This window comes from Harpia harpyja, chromosome 13, assembly GCF_026419915.1.
Source record: "Harpia harpyja isolate bHarHar1 chromosome 13, bHarHar1 primary haplotype, whole genome shotgun sequence".
Lineage (NCBI taxonomy): Eukaryota > Metazoa > Chordata > Aves > Accipitriformes > Accipitridae > Harpia > Harpia harpyja.
In genome coordinates, this window is record NC_068952.1 from 13,092,052 (window position 1) to 13,117,915 (window position 25,864).

A 25,864-nucleotide genomic window follows, 5' to 3' on the forward strand; every position below is an offset into this window, starting at 1 on the left:
AGAAGTGAAGAAACCCCATCCCATGTTAGGATGGACAAACTCAAGCACTGAAACACAGAGAAAGTTGCCCACTGTCACATGCAAGTCTGTGACAAAGCAGGAAGCTGGACTGTCAGATGTAGAAATTCTAGCAGGTAAATGGATTCAGGAAAATTGGAGTAAGTACTGCAGGGGAAGCATCCAAAACATCATGCAAACCAATCTCTGAAGGCTTTGGTAAGAGGACACGTCATCTAAGGGGAAACTGTTCTTTTGAGACCATCAGAGCAAAATAGAGAGTTTGTTGCATTCATCTGGAATATAGATAAGCAAATGCGATGCGATACTGCAGACAGTCGTATTTCACTTACTTGCCACACTCCTTGCAAGGAAAAATTGTTGTTGGGTCAGTCTCACCGCTTGTTGTACTGTGGGCGGGTGAACTCTTGATGGAGCAGTATCCACTCTGCGTACCAGATTTCTGCTTAGTGCCTGGAATGGTGCACCGTGTTTTTGTCACCTGATTCGTACCTCCATGAATGCGAGCATGGCCATTTAGCGCTTGTCGGGAACTGAACACCTGACAGGGAGTAGGATGGAGGGAAGAAAAAAAATAAAAACCAAGAAATACTGCACTGGAACGGGAACTGCAGAAAGAAGTATGCTGAAGGCATATTACAATAGAACAACTGTACACATCTAATGCACACAATCTACTTGGTCAAATGCTGCTTGCTTTCAGCTATATCCCACTAGAGTTAAAGAAACTTAGTCATAATAAAACAAACCAGTGAGCTATCCTATTATTACAGTCGTATAACAAAAAGGTAATCAGAGCTGTTACCATATAGTATTTCTAATTGATACAACATCTCAGGATTCAATTTTATCTACAGATCAGCATAGTGCCTATATTTTGTGAGGTGGGAATTAAAAGCAAGTAAAATTATTTGTCCATCGATGTTCAGGAGATATCACTGGCCAGGAATAGTCTAAAACCCTGATTCCCCAAATCACAATCCACTAGTATACAAACCCCCTGCTATTAAAGATACTAAACACACGTACAGCGCCACAATTTGGCATTTCACAGATGAAGGAGGATGAAGAAAGTGAAAGGCTCTGAAGGGCAGGCAGATCTATAGGTCCAACAAGAGGGATAGCTGGTGGGTCAGGAGACTTCTGCATTTCCCTTTCTTCCTTTCTGTCTTCTTCGATCTCCTCATCTTCCTCTAACACTTCCTCTTCTCCACTTGTCTGAAATAGTGTATTTAAGAAATACTAGAAATATGGTCAAAGACAGACAGTACTGGATAGCAGGACATAGACAGTACTGCTACAGCATGCTGCTTAGTCAAGTCTGCTTCCAGGTTTCAGTATTTTTTTCCCATCCTGAATGAACTTCTGGTCTTGCTGGAACTACCACCCCTTAACGGACAAGCTACAGCTCATGAAGCTTCACTACAGGGCTCAAAACACCCTCCATCTGCATTACAGAGCTGTGGCTCCAAGAATCTACAGATGCCAAGGTGCAATACTCTCCCCCAGCTGTTAGAATGACAATGTATGCTATATTCATAGTCAAATGACTTATTTGAAAAAAAAAACCAAAAAAAAACCACCCCACAAAAAAAACCCCCGCCACATTTCTTAAGACTACTCAGAGTACCAGTAATACAGACCTTGCACACAAAGAACTGCATTGCCAGTCTGTGTAAATGGTTTTTTGTACTAGAATATTAGAGCAGCCTTCAGGAGCGCACACAGGCACAGGAATAATTTACAGAGGTTCACCTGCTTCATCAGTAGCAAAAGCTGTAACTGCTGGACTAGAGTTAGATAATGCACTAGTCAAAACACTTTTATCTCATTACAGTCCAGGAACACAAAATCGTGGTGTAGCTGAGGTCACAGAATGCTCATACAGAACAGAATTTAGAATTACGGAATAATTTCAGTTGGAAGAGACCTATGTCATCTAGTTCAACCTTCTCCTCCAAACAGGATGAACATAAAAATTATCAAGTGTCAAACTTTCTCATATTCTTTTAGACTTACCAGGCATTCCTCTCTTTTTTTCTCTAAACGTGTTCTGTGTTTCCGTCCCAAACGCAAGATTTTCTTCCAGGTATAGTAGTATTCCACACATTGTGCAACCGTCTTAGACTTAACCTGTAGTTAAGTAATTGCAGAAATAGTCCAATCTCAATTTTTTGCTTTCATTCAACACAATTTTAATATATTCCAAGAGGCAGACTTTATTTCTCAAACATTCAAATGGAGAAAAAAAGGCAGTTTGACTACAACAGGAATACTCTTATAGAATAATTTTTTTAGTTTTTCAGTCAAATTTGTGTTGATTATTTCAGCTTCAGTACATTTCTCCAGGATTCTCTAGACTCTAGTCAGAAAATGACTGAGAATATACTTTTGTAGCTCAAGTGTACAATACCACTGAGAAATCTAGGAATTAAGACTTGGTTCCCATAAACCCAAATGTTTTCAACATTTGAGCTAACAAGTGAGGTATTCTGCCCTGAGATGTATACACCTCATCTTTTCTGCTTTGTGGCAAAACATGAAAATTAAGCCCAAACACGTTCTCTCTTTATTGACCTTTCTGGTACAGGGCTCTACGCCAGTGACACAGGTACCTTTTAAGAAACTGCCACAGAACACCAAGATAACAGCAGAGCACCATACTTTTCCTACATATGGAATGCCATGACTTGGATTCCAGGTGTGAAAACTTTTACATATAATAACAAGAGGAACAGATTTTATTTATTTGTTTTTAAATGTTTTTTACTGGTGCTGCAGTTGCATGCATAGGTACACCAAATAGAATATACCACTCTTATTGGTGTTCTCGTAACCACTGCTGGCTCTATACCTGCAATAAGCTGGTCTGGCACTGGAGGGAAAATGAATGGGAACAGAATACAGCAAATGAAAAAAACAATTGACAGAACAGAAATAACCTTACCATTTTCTGTACAAATATGAAATCTTTGCTGTAGGTGGACAATGCCTCTTTGAACAGCCTCCTTTCTTGATGCGTCCATTTGTCAGAGCCTTAAAAACAAGAGTGAATTCATTATAAACAATAAAACCCCACCACCTTTATGTTGATGTAGTATCTGAAACAAAAACTAGGAAACCTCAAGCACATGCTAGTGATTGCTGCTACCCAAATACAAGTATGGCTGTACTGACTCAGACCTCAAGTCCATCTAACCAGTATTTGGTCTCCAGCAGCGATCACAGGCAGTTGCCTAGGAAACAGTAAGATCAGGGCAAGGAAATACAATGCCTCTCCCTAATTTTTCCTAACCTCTGACCACTTTCAGCACAGGAGATTTCCTGAGTCTGTTGCAATTTGCTTATTTAGTAACTGTCCTTGTAAGTGCTGACCGGCTCTTCCTTTCAACTAATTAAGCTTCTTGCACCCAAAACATCCTTTGCTGAGGAGTTTCACAGACAGTAGACCCTCTGCATGAAGAACTACCCAATTTTCTTTGTTTCCCGGCTCCCAGTAGCTTCACTGGATGACTGACCCTTCGTTCTTCAAGTGGAAGAGAAACTGAACCCAATCTCAACCATCATCTCCATGCTATTCAGGATTGCATGTCCTTTCTATCACTCCCACACCTTTGGTCATTACTGCTGTCCCTCTCAACCTTCTCCAGTACTAAAACATTCCTATAGAGTTGAAGGGACCAGAAAGGCACGTAGTAGTCAACATATAAGCAATCCACAGACTTGCACAGTGGCATCACCATGTTCTCTATCATCTTAACATTTGACTTGAGTTTTTTTTAGCTGCTGTAAAATACAGAGCTGAAACTTTCATAGAACTAGCATTATAATCCCAAGGTCTCATTCTAATTGAGAAGTATCACCACAGAGCTCATAATTTTATATGTAAAGCTTGTATTGTTTATTCCCATATATGCCACTTTACATTTAACTACACAGAAGTTCATCTATCATTTAGTTCTCCAGACAATAACTCCTATAAGGTCCTTTTGCAGCTCTTCACTTGCATGGCTTGAGGTAAGACACTTAAATCCTCTGTGACAGAGGTCACCAGTAGATAAAGATTGTAGCAATGTGCAATACACACAAAGTACTTTCTGATCATTTAATGGAAGCTGTATATAAAACTTTCAAATACTGTTATTCTGTGTTTACTTCACCAGCCTAACTGCCCATGAAAATGTGAAATCAACATTTAAATTGAAATGAATTTGTGCTTCCTCAGTATTAGTCAAACAGAAGAAACACGGGATTGCTCTACTGCATCAAAGCAGTGTCCTGTTTGTAAAAGTGGGCAGCATTACATACATTAAAGGATGGATATGCAAGAAGCCATAAAGTGGATGCCTTTGAAATGACTTACACTATGAGAAGATTCTACTTCAATCTGAGAGTTTCTGAAACATCTGAAACTTTTATCAGAAGAAATCCCTAATATTCCTGTCAATGTTAGCATTCTCCATAGAAATGCTTGCCTCTGCACTGAATTCAATTAACTTGGGCTTGGAACCATGCGTGGTATTGAACTCTACAGGTTACTTATGTCTATAAAAAAATATATAGATTTTGTTTTTATTAACTGCCAATGTTTTGCTTTTCAGTGTCAACTCCCAGGCTCACAAGCTTAAGAGCAGGTACCTCACCAGTCCTTCATGTGCTGAAAACTACAAAATTAACTTTTTTGCAACCTGTTTTCTGCAGGCTTTTCCAGTACTGGATGTAAGTATGCATTAGTTATTTCCACAGAGATTTACTCTAAAGATCTCTTAAGCATCAGAGAAAGGCACTGGCTTCAAGCCACGAGTTTTATTTATTCTGTTATCACCCAAAGATCTTTTTGCTGACACACTGCCTTGCCATCTTTCCCACCCTGAACCAGCATCATTCCCTTCTTACACAACTTGCCAGTCATTTGCATCTACCCTCCCTTTGGACAGGGGTAACTGAACTGATTCAGTCCAGGGGTTTGCTCTGCTATGCCAAAATATAACTTTAAAATGCATGACAACACCAAAGGAGATATTTTAGGTTTTGGCAAACCTCTCTAGTCATGCTCTCTTGCCTCTACCCCATCCTCCTGGAGAAAAAGGAAAAAAAAAAAAAAAAAAAAAAAGACTCACTTCTGTGAACTAATTTTGTTGTACACCTATGGAGGATTCAGGCCTTACAGAGTTTCCCCAATATCTGTGGTATTAGCCGAGACCCTTAAAAGATTATGCGGGTTAATTGGAAGTAACCTAATTAATAGAATAAATCCTGTGTAGGAAAAGAAACAGAAGAAAAGCTGTTTTTAACTCTGGTTGCTGGGAAACCGCTTTTGCTCTTGTTAGCTTGAGGGAGATATAGAGAACGTGTATAGAGAAAGATCTGCAATGCAGTAAGAAACAATTTTGGACTTTGGAATACAGATAAAATTTTAAAGCTGATCTTTATGGTTAGACATTTATTCTACATTTTGTTTTACCTGCCATATTGTTTTTGCACTGATTAACTGACAATAAATATCTTCTACAAATCTAGGGGCTTTGGGCCTAACCGGTTGGTTTCAAGGGGGCTACACCTACACCCAGGGAGCCCTCCTGAGAGGTGGCTCAAATCCATTACATACAGCATATGCTGAGCCTGATCCGCACCCTGTCACAGTATGCACAAGAAGTTTCTGGACCACCTGAAGCACATTATTTCAGAGACCATCTCTCCTGCAATTCTCGCTGCAGGAGAACTTCAGACCTGAGAAATTCCACTATTCAAATGAAAACAATACAAGTGTTTGCAACAGCACTGCTCTTGTATTAGACATGTGTTCCCTCTCTCTTACTTAAAACACCATCCTGACAGATGGCAAAGCATTAGGATAGAGAGATTAGGGTGTTCTTCCAAGCAGCCCTGGGTCAGGCATGCCCAGGTCTCTTGGCACACAACAGAAAAGCCTCAAATTTTACAACCTGCTTCCCTCACAAGTCAACAGGTTTCAAAGGTGAGCTATTTGCTTGTACCCTCATTCAAGGGCAGTGCTGAGGATGAGTTTGGATACTTATTGTTTGTGGTATCAATTAACACTCACTAGTCAGTACCATGCTCTGTTTTGGTCTATTCCACCTTTAAATGTGGTGGTGCCTGAGAGCTGTGATTTCTGACTACGGAGCAGAAAGCCTAAAGAGTTAACCCAAACAAATGCCACTTGAAGTTACATTAAGCTATTCATGCACTAGATTCTGAGAAATTCCCATATGCCTTGAGTGGCTGATTATCAAGCGCAAATAAACTATTATTCAAGAGCCACTGCATGATGCTAGAGCGTGGCTGTCAATATAAGTTACAATCACACGTTGCATTCAAGAGCATTAGTAAGTAATGCTTTGTCTTGTTATTTTATGGTACTTAAATCCAGATTGGTGAGATTTTGTTTCATGCTGTGATAAGCAGAATCAAACTATCAAACTTCCTCTCCTGCTTAAGAAATAGGGATACGCTGATGTCCACAGGTCTCAGTGCTAGTTAACAAGGATTAGTGTCATCTCACATGAAAGATTAAACAAAACAGTCTCTCCTGGCTCCTCCCTGCATCACAATAAAACACTTTCTGAAACTACTTCAGAAGTACTTGCTTCAGTAAAGACTGTTCCTCCTCCTCTGCAACACAGGCAGAAATTTCTTATCTGCTCTGCTAATTAGATCACTTAGTGAGGATGAGGCTGCTGGGATATCTCCTCATCTTCCTGCTCTCATGCCCTGGACTGTCTCACACATATGATTTTGTGTCATCTCTTCAGACAAGAGACCCTGATCAAAGTTCCTGGCTGACGTCCTCCTTCTTCATCCACCCCCATTGTCCACCCTTTGGACTGCAACAGAGCTGTTATCAAAGGCACTAGGCATCTTCCCCAGACAAGACTCAAAACCTGATCTACACATTTATTCACTCTCATTATCTGCTGCCATCAAACATGTTTCTGTTCTTGTTCTCAGGCCAAAGGGTTAAGGAGTTGCTTTACAAAAGAGTCCTTGTTACTTGGGAGTCTTTCCAGTGAGCTGCTACAGCCAGGAAGTAGCTTGCTTCTATACTTAAGTAGCACAATGATTGTAACTGGAAATGAGTATATGACCCTGGACATTGTCATTGACTGACCACCAGAAGATTCTTGGCTTGTTTCCTGTTGAGCCTAAACTAGAGATAAAGTCTTAAATCTCTTACGCAAAACCCTATTCTGTGTGTCCAAGCAGTTGTTAGCCACTGTGAAGCATTAAGCAATAACATGGAGGGCTGCAGAGGCAAGACATTTGCCACCTATGCTTAGGTGACATAAGTTAAGTCCTATGGCTTCACACCACCTTGTGTATTTCACAGGGCACTTCTGCTTCATCACCAAAATGCAGTTCTTGCTGTGTTTGTTAAAGAAGTCACTATGCCAGACCTGTTTCTTTTTGGCTAAATCCACTCAAAGAGAGCCTCTGTATTCAGTACTAAGACACTAGTGAGAGTTACAGCACTGCCTCTTTGGAAGGATGCTCACGATTATCATATTCACTTATGCACCATCACCTCAGAAAAGGAAAGCATGATGGCAGATGTTTACATACCAGAAAACGAAGAACTTACTGGTAGTAATACAATCTATGAATAGCAGCAGTTTTAAAAGGAGATCAACAAATTAAATGTTAGTTTAAAAGAGGAAAAAAAATTACTCAAGGCAGTTTTACATCTGTAGAACCCTAGACAGCAACATGGATGCAGAGTTTCTGTACATCGTCAGTCAGGTAAAAAACTGCCAAACTTGTAACAAAAGGCTCCGGAAGTACCACTTGGCAGTGTCCACATCACCTCTCTATTAGATGCTGCCATCCCTGCAGCAGACAGCAGAGAGTGCAGGGTGATCCCATGCTCCAGCCTGGGATGCCAGCCTTGGACTCTGTATACCAGCAGACACAGAGATTGCAAGGAAACCTACCGGCGTAGTGGTAATTTGCCAAAGGATGACACTTCAATCTCACTGGCTTTCTCAACAGCAGCTTCTCAAGAGCAACCTAAATGAAAAAGCAGGGAAAAGCAGAATTAGCAAATGCAGTCAGCTGCTGCATACAACTGCATTTAGAAGACTATTTGGTATGAGGATATGAATTAATTTTCTCTCTTTTTTCTCTTCTGTCATACAAAATCACATCAAATTACTCCAAGGCCCATTAACACTGCACCTAATGCACACCTGTCCTGCCTTAATTAGCACAAATGTGGCTATTACTTAGCAACTTCCAGCTCTTCCCTCCCTTCTGCTTGCCACATACAAATATGTTTATAGTGTTTGATTTGATAGTGTTAATTAATACTAATATTTAATGGTTGGTTTGATAGCATTAATATTTACAGCATGAAGTCTTTTAGAATATCTGTTTGGGTCAACATCTGTCAGGAATGACAGCAAGTATAGTTAATCCTCCTTTGGTTCAAGGAGACAGATGATTTGTGGATCCCTAAAATTTTTCCCCTGACAATGCAGACCCCCCCTATACAGCAAATTTCATGTCCTGACAGTAAGTTCAGTCACCTGTCTCAGACCCCTCAGATACAGCTAACAGAGCCTAAGGAAACTGGGACGTAAGCTAAAAACCACTGTATTAGACAACCCCGTGAGATTCGTTCCAGCCCTGTGTTCTGTTGCATTTTGTTTTAAATTGGCTTTCCAGGAACTGGTGCAGGGCCTTGTCTTTCCCTAACACTGGGCAAAATGGATGTTTTGCCCTAGTTAATAACATTCCCATCGCTAAACTAATGCAAATATTTGAAATGCATTATTTATATGAGAACTGTGTGCAATTACCTCACAGTTCTGAACAAATAAGTAGATGTGATTGTGGCTACAAAAAACGTTTTTTATAAGGGCTAGAAGAGGACTAAGCTCTCTGTGACCAAATATAAAGCTTGTGAATATCAGGGCTGGAGCAAGCACTGGGAGACATTCAAAGCCCCAAGGCTATAAACTAAGTAATCTTATCTATATGAAATATAGAGTAAGCCTTCAGAGAAGCACTGCTTTGAAATTTAAATTTGTTAAAGAATGAAAGGGAAAAGTCATTCCCCCAAAATGTTACAGGATGTTTAAAGCATCACTGTGAATCAATCAGAAATCTCTTTTTTATATAACCATATCTAAATCCATTTAATAAAGCATGCTAATTTATATCATATCTCCCCTTTCGGCTTCTTATCTTACCATAATATCTCCTTTCGCTTCAAAGAGAGAGTGCAAAGCGTATTCCGAGTTAGTTCCTCCACCAGGTAACACACTGGAACAGCTCATATTTAAAAGGTCTTCCACTGTCAGACACAAGTCAACATTTTACTGCTTATACAGTAGCCGATCAGTCAAACATCCAGAGCCAAGGACTCTGTAATGCCACTCAAAGACAATGTAGTTCAGGGCAGCAGCTTTTATACTCTCTCTCCCCAGCACCTCATCTCTTGGTTTTAGGATCACTCACTGAGGGGGGGATGTGATGGGATTTGCAGAGTGCATCCTTGGGATGGGACAGGCTACTGCTGAGCCAGAGGCAGAGATTTGGCTGTGAGGCAGTGGCTTGCACAGGCCAGTGATGCTGCTGTGCCAAGAAGGCTCCAGCCAGGGTAGAAAAACAGAAATGAACCATGCTGGAAGCAGGAGCAAACTCTGCTCAGGACTGGTAGAAGCCACTGAGCCCATCACATTTACTCTCAGTTATGGTCACAGGAGGAGCCATCAGCTGCCTCACGTCTGTGACCTCTTCCCTTATCAGGCAGTTCAGTACCCAAAAAACCCCCACTTCCCAGCAACGATCTATCCCCCTTGGCTGCCAGAAAGCAGTTCATCCAGACTTCACTTTAAGTGTCACTATATAATATTGTTACTCTAAACCTGTGACATGCAGTTCTGGTCTCCTGTTCTGCATTCTCAGTAAGTAATACTCTCTTGAACATTTTGTACAGTATACACATGAGAAATCAATGTCACTTTCTTCAACAGGCACAGGCTGACGTATGAACTTCTAAAATGGCAACTCATTGTACCTCTTTGTTGGAAGACTTTGTTCTCCAGTTCTGGCCACGGTTTCCAAACCAAAGTAGCCTTGTGCACATCTTTCTCCATTAGCAATCTGTCCTGCAGCTCAGGAATATCAGCCTGGAACCTGGACCCAATATTGATTCGTCTATAAAGACGAATAAATAAATAAATAAGTATTCAACTACACAACGTACAGAAAAAACAGAAGTCACAGTAGTGTTTGCTTTGTTTCCAACAAAATTTTTATTACACTTGAGTGGCAGGAAATTGTGTCAGATTGCTTTACACAATGCTTTACCCTCAGTGGGATAAGTATTTTGAATATTAGAGACAGCCAATCTCTTGTGGGGAAACAAAAATTTCAATACACAATTTAAACTATACTGAGACATCATACCTTACGGACAACCCAAGCTAGCCTATATGCGTGCTGACTAGCAAAGAGGCTAGATGCCAGAAACAGTAGCTTTCTGTTCCATAGCGAATGGCACTCTTCAGCAGAGAGCAGAAAGAGCCATTACTGCTGAGGGACAATCGTGTTTGTAGTCTGCCCTGGGGAACCTATCAGGTAACACCTCTCCAAAGCTCCACAGTTTTTATATATATACATACATACATAAATAAAAGCAAGAGTACTGGATCAGCCTATGTTTTCCTCACAGCCCTCTTCCCAGCCGTCACCAACTGTTGTTTCACCTTCAGTGGCTCCCACCAAGCCTCTCGTAGCATTTTTGAGCCATGACATCTACATCTCCCACAGCCACTTTGCTCCCAATGTCCTCAGCCACCATACAGAGCAACTTAAATGCATCCAGCCCAACATGATTTCAGGCAGTTGAATGCTACCCGCCCAGTTCAAAACACTTCAGGCCACATGCTCTATGCTGGAGCTAGTCTATAAAAGCACTGACAAAAACAGTATTGTTTTTCTTACGGTTCAACAGTCTGTTCTCCAGGCCCAGGTGTCACTGGAATGACACTTCCATCAATACTATCTGAAACAGAGATTGGAGTTTGAGTTTATAAGGGTAATTTGGTAACAACTGTATCGCTGCTGATGTTCCACCTCCCAGGCTGCATTGTTACTTCCCTATTAACATCAACATTACTCCAGTCTATTGAGCAAAAATTACCCTTTATCAATATTTAGACAGAAACAGTCTAAGTTGTTACAGGTAAGAGAAATGTCCTAACCTGCAGAGGTTTCTACTGCCCTGATCATGTACGACTAGACACCTTCTCTCATGAAGCACTGAACAGCAAATACTTAAAACGAACCCTGTGTCTCAAACCAGGTCTTTTCCCTCCATTTCAGAAAGCCCAGATGTAATGAGAGGCATGGTGGTCCTTACTTGAGGCAGACCACATTGCAAGATCACAGCCTTACTCGCTGGTTAGACTCCTCTATTCACTTTATGCTTTAACACCACCTCTACAAAATCCAAGGCAAAAACCCTGATAAAGATGCACCTTTCCTGTGAAGTAACAGAACCAGGCATGCATGTGAGCACATGTCAAAATCATCAATGCGGTAACATCAGAAAAGAGGACAGTATTATTTACTACGTACTGCCACTCCGCAAATGTAACACTTACTAGACCGACACAGGAGCACCCGTGGAGTAGATGTCAGTGGAGTAAGCGGCAGCTGAGTATGCGAGGTGCTATGAGATGATGTGATAACACTGCTGAAGAGACCAGACCCTTGCCGAACTGGACTAAGCATTGGTGGTGGAGTGTAGGGGGGGAGCTCATGCGTCCGGTCTAGCAGATGATCTCCGAGAACACGGGGAGAGCGAAGCTGGCTCTGGTACAGAGTGGCACCAGAGTGGGACACGCTGAAGTTGAAGGAAGGAGGAGGTATGAAAAGAGGTTCGGGTCTGTGCCGATACTTCTTCTTGTCCTGCAATGGTTTGAAGCTTTCTTCCAATTTCACAGCACTTTGATGAGGTTTTTTGCTAATTTCCTAAACGAAAACACGCAGAAATTAGTATTTAGGCATGCTTAAATGTGGTTTGCACACAATCCCCTACAGCTTAGGGCAACAGCCACAGAAAAGCTGTTACCCCCAGGCAGTTATTCAGGTACCACCATAATAAGCCTGGTCAGTACAGTGCTACACAGAAACCTCAGGGGAGCGAGAAAAACCAGGACAAATTACCCTCACCTCCCTCAGCAAGCCCTCTGGGTCAAGGTAGGGCTGAGCCACAGGCACAGACATGGAGAGGCTGCTGCCAACTTTTAAAGGTGCAGGGAACAGCTCTCCCTGGCCATGAGTCTCACACCCTTCAGCTCCACCCAAACACCCTGGGCACTTCTATTTGCACTGAACACACACAGGCTGTTGGGAGTTACTTCATTACCCAGCCACAGTTTATTAGAAACTTTATGTGAGATGTTTTCCTATGCATTTATTTTGTTTGACTAAGAAGGACACATGAGCTCAGTGAAATTACTGCAGTACTCAGCAGCAAGAAAGGAAGAAAAATGTAATAAATTCAAATTCTTTGCCTCTTATCACTACATTCCCATCAGCTTGAGTACAGTCCAGCTGCAACAAATCTTGAACTTAACTCTCTCCTCTTTCATTGGAAGAACAAGGGTAGTAGATGACCATTTGGGAAATTCACATACTATAACATGCCTAGAATTCTAGAATTTGAATATTTAAAATCATTTAACAATAAATCCCTAGAGTCCACAGAAGCAGAAGGCACAGAATTTGTGCAAACCTGGAATCTGGATTTCTGGGGTGTGGGGGTGAGGTGGGAAGAAACAGGTTCTCAGGCTGTGCTTTAAGAACACACAGAAGCTGGTAGATGAACACAGTATTAAATACACTGCCTTTAGGTGTTCAGATTGTAGATCTTTAGGATAAACTTGGAAAGCGGAAGAAAAATTTCTGACAGATAGGGTTGCAGAATGTCTGCATCATCTGGTAAACTCTACTACTACATAGAGTAAATGACTACAATGTACGTTTAGACAACATACATCTTTACACCATGGGCGGTTCTTGAGAATCACATTCACCCAATAAAAATCATGTTAAAGGAGCATTAGCACTGTCACCCTTTATCCCTTATGTTAATACATTCCAGCTTGTGGAAATGTTTTTGATTACAGAGGTCCTGTCCTCTCTGTTAGATCATGGCTGTATCCTCTCCAACAGCTGTTGACATTTTTTCTCTCCAAAAAAAATTAAGAAGAGTTTTCCTTTTGCAGGAAAAAATGCAGCTTTAGATAATTTTGTTGATAACGGACATTCAGAACAGTGAAAGGGTAAGGGTTACCTGTAACCACAGACATAGTCCCTCACAACAGTGAACATTTAGTGTTCAAAAAGGAGAAAGGGGAAAAAACCCTAAACTCAAGGAAAAAAAAACCAAACAAACCAAAACCTAAAAAAAACCCAGAAGGCCAGATCCAACTCTTTGATTAAGGGCTCATTTTGTTCTGCTCTTTAAATGTGAGAGAGCTGGTATTCCTTTCTCACGAGTGTAAAGCAAACTAACCAACCAAGACATGTTAGAAGTCCTATACATCTCCATCTCCTACGCTTTCACCTACAGTATACTTTAGTCTCAGCGTGGTTATGCCAACACTACTTTCAAAAGAGATCACATTGAATATTAAAGGAGATCGTTACGTCCATGGGCTGTCAATGCAGAATCACCCCAATACTTTTCTGAAGCTCCAGGAACTGAACGCCATTATCCAAGACTGAATGCATCCTTGTGGGCCCTGCTGCCGCACCTTGGTAGATCCACTCTGGGTATATCCTGATGGACCTCACTTGACTGCTAGCTTCAGCTCACTATCCTGTACCCCTGCTGAATATTTAGTTTCCTTCTGCTGTTTGATTTTACCAATTCCATGAGCTTTGTGGGAGCTTTTCTGGACAGCTCAAAGCACACTATAAATAAAGGCAACACAGCTCCAGTTCTTTGGTATTAAAAAAGTCTCCAATGGCACAATCTCTTTACAGAAGAAGAGGGAACTGTAGATCTTTTGATCTCTGAACATTTCCAATGCTACTGCTTATATAAAAGGTAGGATCCAGAGAGGAAACTGTGCAAGTTAAGTTTGCTTGGGCCATAACAAAGACTGCAAGCATAATTTTGAGTGAATGAATGCGCAGTTAGCCAAACACTGGCAGATTTAATCACAGTCACTTTACATACGCTGCAGAAATACACAAGCCCAAGCCACCTACTCTGATGTCTCTGGAGAAGATCTCCCACTCAGAGCTCAAGGATTCAGAAAAGACTGTCCCTTTTCTCTCCCGAAACTAGAAATAGAAAAGAAAAATTATACTGCTGAGTTACAAACTAAGTACTGTGAGATGCTGGCTTCCACAGTAAAGTGGAAGTTTATGTGTAAAACCTCGGTCTGAAAGGAAGAGAGTAAAAGATTTTATATATATTGAAAATTAGCCTGTATGTCTGAGTGAAGGGTCAGGAGGGGGGTCATAAATATATGAATATTATAAGGAGTCACCCAGAACGGTATATGCTGTCCCCTCATTTGGCCATCAGCCTCATGAGAAGGAAAAAAAAAAAAAAATCACAAGAGTATTTCTCTGCATTATACAGGTAATACCATACAGTACTTATACTCCCCAGTCATATCTTATCATGGAGTAGTCTGCAAGTGTGGATTTGAAGGAACAAGCAGCATCTATTCCTACACTGGAACATGAAATAAATACTGCTTGCTCCAGGACTCTTTCAGGAAAACAATAAAGAGCATTCTCACATCTCATTCAAGTACTCATAAATTCCTCATGCTGCCTGACAATTTCAGTTTTATGAGCGAAATGTAAGCACTAAGCACAGCTATTTTTCCTATATCAGAATTCCCAGTGATTAACCCTTAGATCTGATGCATGCAGAAAGGGAAAAATGACTTCATTGCAAAACTCTGAGTTGGCAAGCTTCATATTGGCTTAGAGCACACACTGTAAGCACTGCACAGTGCCCTCCTATCTCTGGCTGAAATGAGAAGCACATATATCTGACTTTAAAAAACAGGAAGAAATAAAACTGCTGAATTTAAGCAATAACATAAAAACAAAGCAGCCTGAAAAGGAAAAACAAAAACAGTAAAAAGATACTAAATCCCTTTGTTCTAGTGGGATAAAAGAATGTCACATTCCAATTTCAAATTATTTATTTTCAACTGAGGTCTTGATGCCCCAGCAAAGGGAAAATTAATATTTTCAAATGACTGAGGAAGAAATACTATGGTGTTACAGGCCTTTTTTTGTTTATTAGGCAACATTAAGATTCCAGAAAATATTCTAAAATATAGATGTTTTAGAAAGTAGCAGCACTACAAGCAAAGGGATTTAACAAGCACAGCACAGTTAGTGGCAAGAAACGCAGCACTCACAGAGGATGAGCAGGGGTTGCCCACTTTTGGACTGCACGGTGGAGAGTAAGTCATCTTCACGAGAACGGGCATCTCATCATCTGACACAGAGTTGGCAGGCTTGTCTTTGACTGTGGCAGTGCTGGCAGAGGGCTGCGTGCTGGGCTCGGGTGACAGAAGCTTTACAGGGACAGACACTGGCATGACGATGGGTGCGAGGCTATCCACCTCTTTAGGCAGCAGCTGCTGTGGTGGTTTCTCTCCTTCATCCTGTACAGACAATTAAAGGCTTTCAGCCCGAGTGAGGGAGGGCTACTTCTGGATCGATACGCTACACAACGTATGCACCGTGGCTGAAAAGAAGTGGCCAGGGTTACAAAACACAAAACAGCGTTGCTTCTTGGACTTTTCATTTGCCTTGAATGAAGTTGGCAGATTACTTATGACTCCTACATAGGATTCAGCCTCGGTGATAAATACCCACATTAAGCATCTTTACAAGATAACTTGCAGGAGGGGAGGTAAACACATCCTCTTTTTATTACTATAAAGACAGAATTCTCCATCACCCACCTAAAACCAGACACAGATGGTGTAACTCTGGTAGCTCTTTGCCTTCCTGTGGTATTCTTTGGTAGGACAGAATTTCTAAAATATCAGGACAGAGAAAGACTGACTGACAGGGCAAGTTATTTTTATGCAGAACAATTCAAACTGACATTTTTGGTTTGGTATTTGTTGATACCTATAGAAGTAAAACACTTGGGAAGAAAGCTGTCAAAGATTCAACAATCCTGCTCCTTCAATTAAAGCCTGGGAATGCGTCCAATAAACATCCCTTAGTCATCCAAGTAGCCCAAACGAAAATAAGGAAGACTTGATGTTCCTGATGTTTCTAATATAATAAACAAATATGAGGGGGAAAAAATTTAGACCCTCCTGACATGACTTTGTAGGGTGTTTTTGTAATGTGCGGAGAAACAGAGAGGGACAAAAGCTGTTCTGTCCCACCACTGCCTCTGACTTTAAAGCAAGACTTCTGGCCTGCAAACTAGCAGAATTATGTGCATTTCTACTTACACAGGGTATGACGTAACAAAATAGCGCTGGGAAGAACAAGTTTTGACAGCAAAGCAAAGCATGGCAAAGCAAGCAAACATCAACGTGAAAAGGAGAGCGCCAAATACTGAAGTAAAACGGACTGCTACCTGTTTGAAGTTAGGAGATGCTCTTACTCCTCCATGTGACCTCATGTGACCATTTAGAGCAGGCAAACTCTTAAACTCCTTCAAGCATATTGAACACGTTAGCTTGTTCTTCGCATCAGCTCTCTCAGGAAGCATTTCTCTGTTCTGGCCACTATTTTTATTTTCATTTTTTTTAGCATGGAACAAAGGAAGAGACATTAGTTTAGCATGTTCCTTCCATTGCAGAGGAAGCTTTTTAGTCAAGGAAGTCAATAAAATTTTACAGCTAGATGGTTATGAAGCCACAAGTAAGCACAGGGTGAGTGCTGGGGAATACGTGGGCAATAACCTAGATCAGCTGCTCCCAAGATGGGGAGAAGGAAAGTTTTGAGTAGGACATGCTCATCAAAACATGGCCCTTGGTATGAAAGATTCTGAGAACCCATGAGATCTATCATGACAGACCTACATTTCCCCACTCATGACATCAGTTAACAAGTACTTCAACACAATGCCCCTACTTATGGTAGACAACCATGCTGGAAGACACCTCAGCCCTGCAGAGGTAAGACCTTAAGAAAAACAGAAGAGCCCTGCTGGCAAAGATACAAATCCAAGCCACGCATCATCCCTTCTCTTACAAATGCAACACTGAGAGCAAACTGCTCCCCTGCTTTTGCTTTTTCTTTCGTTCCTTCCCCCCCCGCCCTTCTTTTTTTTGAAAGGCAAAGCATTTATTTGATTTTATTGCTGGGGGGGACATAGGGGACAGTGGAAATCACACAAACTTAAGTTCACAAAGCACAAAACTGAAGATGTTTCTAGAAGAGGGACAACTATTACCTACCCAGAGTACATTCCCCTCCCTCTAAACTGCAGCACTCCTTTGTATTCCTCTCATTTAAATTAGAAGACAAAAAGAAAAATCTTTTAAAAATACCTTTGGTCTGGGGACAGCGGCTGCAGTCTGCCATCTGACAGTTGCGCCTGCTATCAAAGGAGAAGAGGGGAAAAGAGGGGAAAAAAGAGAAAAGAATTTTTCAGGAAATATTAATGCATAAATGAAGGTCCTCACAGCATTATGTTTGCATTTTGCATATGATTTTACTAATACTAAAAGCCTCTGAGTTGAGAGCCTTACATGTCTCTACCGAATTAGTGCCTCTGTGAGCATGGCTAGTGCAAATTTTCTTACACTCACCTGCTGTTTGAAGCCTTTGACCCAGAAGTATTACTTTTGGCAATAGGGAGTTAACTAACTCTTCCTGAATAATCAAGCCTTCAGGTGTTGAAAAATCAGCAAGAGCACTTTGTTGTAACTGGGTCCCTCCTCCCCAGAAACCAAGGCAGAACTTCCCAAAGCCTCTTGTGAGGGAAACAGCAGCCCCACAGCAGCAGTAGTTCTGTGCTGCCACCAGCCTGGCCCAAAGCCAACCGAGCAATGTAGACAGAAGTCTGTTAATGCAGTTCCCCAAAACATCCCAGTGACGCCCACCACTCATATCCTAACCTTCCAGCTCTCCTGCAACCGTTTTGTTTCCACACCTTGCTACTCTTCTGCAAAACAAGTTTGGCTGAGCACAGATCTAAAATACTACCTACCTGAGGCCACACGGCGCTGGGAGAGTCTTGCTGAGAGCTTTTGTTGTTCAGATGAACTCCTGAGGGTGGCAAAAGAGTTCGATGAGGGACAGCATTACCTACAGAATTAATCTCCTGCCGTGCGGGATCCTCAGTGGTCCCTGGTGGAGTGAGGCCAACATGGGAGTTCAGAGATGGTGCTCTGCTCTCACTTGAGTATTGCTTCTGCTGATCTTGCTGCTGCAGTAAACTCTGTGGGTACAAGTGCCTGTACTGTTCATGGGGATCTTGGTAGCAATACTGAGGCACTGCTCCCAACTGGATAAGCTGCACAGGATGACCTGGATCCTGAGAGTACTGGTGTGGTTCATGCATAGTCTTTGGATCGGGTTCCCTGTGATATGGAGGAAGTGGCAATTGCATCTGTTGCTGCTGTTGCTGTAACTGCTGCATGACAGGTTGAGTTTGGTAATACTGAGCTATTTGCATTGGACACTGCCGCTGTTGCTGCTGCCGAGTTGGCTGTTGCTGCTGGATCTCCTGTATCGAGAGCCGCTGATGTACCTGCTGCGGCTGAGCGTAGTATTGAGTCTGCTGCAAGTGCTGCATCTGTTGCGGTAAGAGCTGCTGGGTCTGCATTTGTTGAACATGTGTCTGTCCTTGCTGAAATGCAGAATGCATCTGCGTTTGTGATAAATGCTGCTGGTAGTCGTAGTACAACTGTTGGTGCTGCATGACTTGAATTTGTTGCTTTTGCTGTGTGCTTGCAAAATTCTGGTGTGTTTGCTGTGGCAGTGGTTGATATCTTTGTACACTGGAAGTTACAGGCTGTTGCTCAACCGCTGGCTTCTGGGACAGTAGCTGCCTGAGTGCACTGTCACCAGAATTATCCACCATCGAAGACTCAGTGTGCAAAACCTGAGCCATGTTGTTGACTTGAATTCTCAGGTTTTGGTTAGCAAATACTTGTGTAAAGGAGTCCAATTTATGCAGGACCCCACTGGTGATTTTTTGTGATCGGTTTTCACTGGGTTGAGAGTAAGAATATTGGTATCCGTCATGGGACTCCCCCTGTCCGAGGGGGCTCCACATTGCGCTTTGATTATTCAAATTGTTCCTCACTGGGACATGGTTTCCTGAGCCAGAATGTGTCCAACTGGTTTGTCTAGATGTATCCATTGACCCAAGACTTTTTGAACCTACAGGCAAAGCTATACTGTCTCTTGAATCTTGGGGAAAATGGGGGGAGAGAGGGGATGCCTGGCGAGCATCCATAACAGATGTCCCATAGCTATGATTTAGAGATGGAAGGGAGTTCATTTGGTGTTGTTGGTAGTACAAGTTCTCATTGCTGTTGGCAGTATGGTTAGTTTTATACAATTGCTGGTCCCCCATTTTTGGTCACTTCTGTTCCAAACTTACAGGCACACAAACCATTGAAATCTCTATGAACCCTGAGATAACTGAGTGAGGGGAAGGGAGGGGAGGGAAAAAGAAGCTAGAATTACTTATAATTCAGCATGTCCATGTGCATCACAAGGACTAAGATTTCCTCCAGTCTGTCAGTAATTCCAATCTCAGACTCAACGTGGCTTCACATCTTCAATAAATGGACCACAGCACAAATCCTACACAGATCAATAGGTTCAGTATGCCAGGCACCTGTGGAGAAGGAGAAAGACAAGGTAAGTGCTGGCTCTCTGCATAAACTGTTATTGTTATTGTCTCAAAGGAAACAGTAAAATCTCCTAGTTTGAAATACATAATCAGATGCAAAATTGTAGCAGCTGGGCTAATTCAGAGCAGTTAGATTACTTCATCTCATCCCATTATCCTGACTCTTCTCTAGTGCTCTGATAAAATCATTCTGCCAAACCAATACAGGCTTTTTCTTCAAAACTGTTTTTTCCTTTAAAGTATATGAATATTCAAGCAGTTTTAGCTGGCCACATACTGCTCTCTCATGACTAGTTTTAGCCAGACAGTTGACTATCAAGCCAAGTCACCTTCCTAGTGTTACAGCCTTCTTGTCAGAAGCAACACACCCATTTTATAACACAAAATCAAGTACTGCGGACACCACGGGTGCCTCCACAAAGTCCTGAAAAAGCAGGTAAAAGAAAACCATGGCTTTGAACGAAGCTGACCGTACCTAGATACCAGCATCTAAAAGGACACACAGAAAAGTTAATTGCAATCTGGGATTTGCACAGAGCCTTCCACAGCTTCTCCCAACTTCCAGGGTAACTACAGGAGGTGTCCACTGGTAGTACAAAAATAGAGCAGCACTGAAGAGTAAGATGCAACACTAATGCTCATTGCTGTGACAATTAAAAAAAAAAAAAATCATGAGCATAGTTATCCAACTGCATCTGTGCACATAGATTTGTTTGCTACATCTGTGTGGAATCTGATTAATGCTAAGACCAAATCAGCCCATGGAAATCTTTTATCAGAAGCGCTGAACTCCAACTTCTGTTCTACCCTCTCACCCTTCCTTCTTCGCTTTGCATTATTTTAACAAAATAATTTATACCGAATGCAACCTTTTACCATTTGTACTGCATAAACTGTAATTCAAAGTAACACTTTGCAGATGTCTGTACTGTTTTCGACAAAATACATAGGTACATTATAGGGTTGTCTTACTACTCCACAGTCTGAAGAAATCACTGTGTCGAAAATCACATACATGCATAGAGGTACAATATGCCTACACACACATAAATATGTTTTAACATAAAAGTTGATTCTGAGCTTTAAGAAGAGCACAAAAATATTAGACCACAACCTTAACTCTGCCTCCTTCACATCTGCCTTTCTAAACATAATGCTTTCCGGCAAAGACTCCTGCGTACTGATGTCCTTACCTTTTTAAACTTAGGAGAATCCTTGATCTAGGTGGATGAATGTGAAGTTACTGATGGAGAAAATTTTAACCATTGCCAGATGCATATTAACGAGGTCTGTGCTAGCAGCAGCGAATAAGGGTAATACATAGCTGCAGGCAGAAAAAAACCCTTTTCCGTTCTAGCATAATGTATGACAGAAAACCATAGCTCCCAATGAAGAGGGCTTTCAGTGTGTACAGTTTTTGTGTAAACCATCTGCAGCCATTAGCATTTTAACATTTTCACGTTACAAATAATGGCTGAGAATAATTGCAAAGTTTATTTCGCCTTTCCAGAAATATACATTGCTTCATAGTTTCTCTGAACATACTCCCTTCCAGATTTTTATAGATGCACAATTAAAAAAAGATAGGAGTCAACAATGAATGGTCAGGCTGCCAACAAGATTTTTCAGCCACAACCCAACTTCAAAGACTTCCTATTAAAAATTATGAAGGGAAACTAAACAAAGCCTCCACAAAACATTCAAAGGGCATAAAAATAAACACTGTGTGATATTTCACACTGAAAGGCCATCAACTTTTAGAGGAAGAGAGGGATCCTACACAGGAATATGCATCTCCTCTTATGCCTGCCAAGTTAAGAAAGCTCAGCCGAGATGCTCTGAACACCTCTTCCCATGAAAACAGGGTATTATTGGATCTCTCGATACACCTTTTGTATAGGAGATATGTCCCATTTCACCCATTAGCAGTGTTGTAATTTACACCAAGTTTCTTGGTTTTGGCCCTTCCTTTTAAGGTTTGAAGTGACAAATATTAGACAAAGGACAAGAAATAATAGTGATACAAACCAGTGAGCGAGAATAAATGTCTCCAGGAGACAATTAAAAGACTGCAAGAATTTCAGGAGTAAGGACAGTAAGAGCACTTATTCTTAAGGCAGCAAACAATATGATTTCAGTATAAAAATGAATCAAGTGGCCAGCCAGGCCCCTGACCCCCTACTCTTCCCACAGGCAGGAGCACCATGGTGGCAGATGCTACCGCCTGTACCAGCAGCCACAGCTAGTTTTGTAGTCACCAGAGAAAATGTCAGCCCTTTGGCATGCACCAAATTCCACTTACTGCACCCCTTCACCTGGGGGTTACCTGTTACTGTTCTCAGGGTACTGGAAAACAGTCAAGAAGGTTTTATATCTGAAGCATTAGCACAAACCTCTCTCTTCCCCTCTCTCAGAGGAAAAAAACCCAAAGCTCAGAAATTTTCTATCCAGCAGCTTCAGCACCCTCAACTCACCTCCAGTTTGGTAGGTGGGACATACTGCTGTCTATTAGGTAGATTACAGAATTATCATCACAGTTACACAGAAACATTTGTAAAAATCTGAAAAAATTATAATGGAATATTATATTAAAATACCAGTCAAGTCACAAAAGGACTGGAAAGTTCAGTCACTATGAGAATCACATTTGAAAAAATTTGCATTGTTTTCAAACATCCATTTTCCGCCCTCCCACCCCCCAAAAAAGAAAAAAAAAAAAAGAAAAAAGAAAAATAAAACATTCCTTTCAAAAGCATCACTGATCTGGACGGAGAAAAGTGCAAATGTTTAAAAAGCATTGTTATTCTACCTTCAGGTAACAGAAAAAAACCCAGATAGGCACATTGATAAAAGCATAATCAGTAATAAACCCATCCCTTAGATAACAAAAATTTTTTTTTAGTACTTGAACAGGCTTAAATTCAAGGGCTTGATTCTGTATACACTGAGCATTTGCTGTCAACTTTAACAAAATGCTAACAGTACACATTTCTTGTTGGATTAAAATCTAACAGTATTTCAGTGCTGTACACATCATCATTAAGGCTTTAGGGGCACCAAAGTCAGTCTCCGGCCAACTGAGAAGCCATTGGCAGTGTACTGAATGATTTCTATTTCTTTCAATGATAGGAAGAAAAGGGTGCTTTTTCTCCTTTTTGTTTAGCACTCATGCCCATGCATGCATCCATCACTGCGATTTATCAGAACAACTCTAACTACTAAATGGTTAAATCAAACAACTAAAAGCAGCAGGAGTTTTAAAGCAACAATGGTTCTGCAGTTCTGTTTCTTCTCTTCCCAACAGTCATTTATGCTACTTAACCTATTACATTTCTGACATTACAGATATATCCCAATTACACAATCATTACAAAGAAACACGAAAACAAATGCAGAAGGACAGAAACATTTCTGTACACTGCCTAGAAAGAGAAATACCCTACTTAAGTTTATGCATGGAATCTGGACTCTAATGGGAGTTCAACTGATTTCAAAAGAGACAAGGTTTCGCTCCAACTCTTTTCTCATCATTTCAGCGTAGTCCCCTGCAACTTGCACAGCTCCATTCTCCAGACTGAAAGCCAGGGACATGCCAAGGTGGCTGAAATGCCTTTACACACTCCAACTGTCTCCCTCTTCAAACACAAGCAACTGTAAGGCAATACAAGTAGTAGTCTCTTCTGGAAGCATGCCATAACTTAATTCTGGTAAACATGAAATGGAAGAATATTCCAACGTTATCAGTCTTCAGTAAAGGTGATCTGATTTTCCTCCTTCATAAACTGTATCACTGGAGGGTAAGAAGAACTTAGAGAAGACAGGCAGTGAAATATCAAGGAGATGGTAGTTACATAAAAAAACCACTCCCAGCTTCATCACACACCACAGAAGCTGAAACCTGCAGAATTTTTCAACTCCAGTAAACAATAGATCAAGCCAGTCACATTATTGAACTGCCTGAATCCACATGAATTTTAGAGCAAGACATCCACTCCAAATAAGTCAGTGCACGAAAGTTGGGCTGGGTGTAGGCTGCAAAACCAGGACTGAATGCCAGCCAGCGCCAGTTTCAGAACTGAGTTAATGGAGAGGGATGACAAAAGACTGTAGGAGAGCAGGTGCTGAAGGAAGCAGACTCATTAAAAGGCCATAAAGTTATTAGAGCACTGATCTAAGCCATCTCAGTAGGTTGCATGGCTGTGTATCAAAAGGGAATTGGATCCTATGCTTTGTCCAACTTACTTCAAGTTTTTCAGCTGTCACTTTAAGCAAAAATCTACATGCTTTTATAGATTAATTACTAGTTAGCCTGAAAAAAAAGAAGACTGGATAAGATGGCAGATGCAAAAAAGACCTCCATGTTCAACCAGCTTCTGCAGAACATAGCATCTGCAGCTACTCACAAACAGCAGTATCAGCAGATGCTCATTTGCTGGGGCACCATCCCTCCTCATGTTCCTCCCTCCAGGACAGTAACACATCAGTTAAAGCAAGTTTAACCACCACCCTTAGCAGTCTGAACTGTTTTTTATAACACTTAACTCAAGGCATGCCTGCTTACAGAAATGTGTCATCGCTATGTGTTCTCCCAACACTGCAGACATGTTGTGCATTAATTGTGCCTTACCAACCTTCAGTCACACAGGCTGAGACAGGGCTTTCTCAAGTGGCTATCTCTTTGCTATTAGAATATAAGCTTCATTTTTAACTGCAGATAAGATGAAATCCAAAATCATAAGTTCTCTGCTTCCTTCCTTCCTTTGAATTCCTGCCCCCCCGCCTTAGCGTCAATAGAAACAAAATAAGATTTATCTTACTCAATTTTTAGTCTTTTTTATGAGAATGTTTTAATTGGCCTGTCTTGTTATCTTGTTATTCAGAACTGTGAGACCTTTTGCTAAGCTGTTCCTAAATCAAGACAGCCATCATTCACATCATCTTGCTCTCTGATTTCCTTTAGGACAGACACAGGAATACACAGCAGCTCCTTCCCTGATAGCCTCCGTTCTGCTAACACTGATGCTACCAGCAGCCCCCACCACGCAGGCCAACTGTAATCCAGCCTTTAAGCAATAGCACAGGCAGGCAGGATTTTCAGCTGGACACTACCAATGTACAACCACCACTAAGAACCCACCAAGAAGAGCAGCTTTAAAAACCAAGGGAATGCTACCTAAGAATGGACGCACGTGCATTACTCAAACCCAGCTCTTGGAAGCAAAGCCGGCACTACCGCTATATCTTCAGATGTGATGACAGCGGTTAATGCTGGATGGCTGAGAAGCACCGAATTGGAAGAGTGACATATTTCAGAGACTCCTGTGCTCTTGCAGGCTGTTTAGATACCAGGTTTGCCTCTGTAACTCTTTGTGTAGCCACAGTTCAAGCCCTAGCTCCAGGGTTTTTTTGGCACAGGAAATAAGCACATGAAAAAAGCAGCATAGGACTGAAACAGAATGAATAATTTCTAACACCAAGCAAGGTGGTTGGGTGAACTAGCAGAGAGAAAAGGGGAAAGAGAGGTGAGAAGATAACAACTCAAAGATCTACTTTTTTTAAAAAATATCTCTAGAAACCCTGAAGACATCTGATATGGCAACAGAGGCAGAGACTGCAAACAAGGGTCAAAAGGTATCAGGATCATTGCTATTTTGGTTAGAACAAACACCGAAATAGCAATATGGATTTCAAGGACCAACAATAATTTTCTATAGCTATCTCGAGGAAAAACGCTTATAGGGCTGAAAACCTTTTCATCCCCATCCAGTATACAACTGCTCGTATGTTTTCTCCTGCACTTCAATTTTGGCTTGCTTTAGATGGCAGATATCTCAAATCCATGCCCATATCTGCACACAGACCCCAAGGTTGGTGTCATTAGGCAAAACCAACAATAACAAAAAACCCACTTCAGTATATGAGAACATAAGCAAATAACTGCAAAAGTGAAAAGAGAATGGAAAGGAAGCAAAATATTTAGTACGCTGATTTTAT

The 25,864-nt window shown here is 41.4% G+C and overlaps 1 protein-coding gene across 6 annotated transcripts in view; it reads right to left on the minus strand.

Moving 5' to 3' along the window:
- Positions 1 to 25,864, minus strand: part of TRERF1 (transcriptional regulating factor 1) — a 104,844-nt gene that overhangs the window by 3,571 nt on the left and 75,409 nt on the right. For 3 of the 6 annotated variants that reach the window (XM_052806549.1, XM_052806550.1, XM_052806548.1), the window contains 13 exons: positions 18,215 to 19,855; positions 17,553 to 17,602; positions 16,634 to 16,784; positions 15,447 to 15,695; positions 11,649 to 12,018; positions 10,987 to 11,047; positions 10,058 to 10,197; positions 9,228 to 9,331; positions 7,968 to 8,043; positions 2,966 to 3,054; positions 2,038 to 2,151; positions 1,048 to 1,236; positions 351 to 559 (listed from right to left, as the gene is read on the minus strand). In XM_052806549.1, the coding sequence (XP_052662509.1) occupies positions 351 to 559; positions 1,048 to 1,236; positions 2,038 to 2,151; positions 2,966 to 3,054; positions 7,968 to 8,043; positions 9,228 to 9,331; positions 10,058 to 10,197; positions 10,987 to 11,047; positions 11,649 to 12,018; positions 15,447 to 15,695; positions 16,634 to 16,784; positions 17,553 to 17,602; positions 18,215 to 19,588 (3,176 nt within the window). In that variant the 5' untranslated portion in view covers positions 19,589 to 19,855. The remainder of the gene's footprint in view (positions 1 to 350; positions 560 to 1,047; positions 1,237 to 2,037; positions 2,152 to 2,965; positions 3,055 to 7,967; positions 8,044 to 9,227; positions 9,332 to 10,057; positions 10,198 to 10,986; positions 11,048 to 11,648; positions 12,019 to 15,446; positions 15,696 to 16,633; positions 16,785 to 17,552; positions 17,603 to 18,214; positions 19,856 to 25,864) is intronic. The other 3 variants (XM_052806551.1, XM_052806553.1, XM_052806552.1) reach the window with 3 other exon arrangements.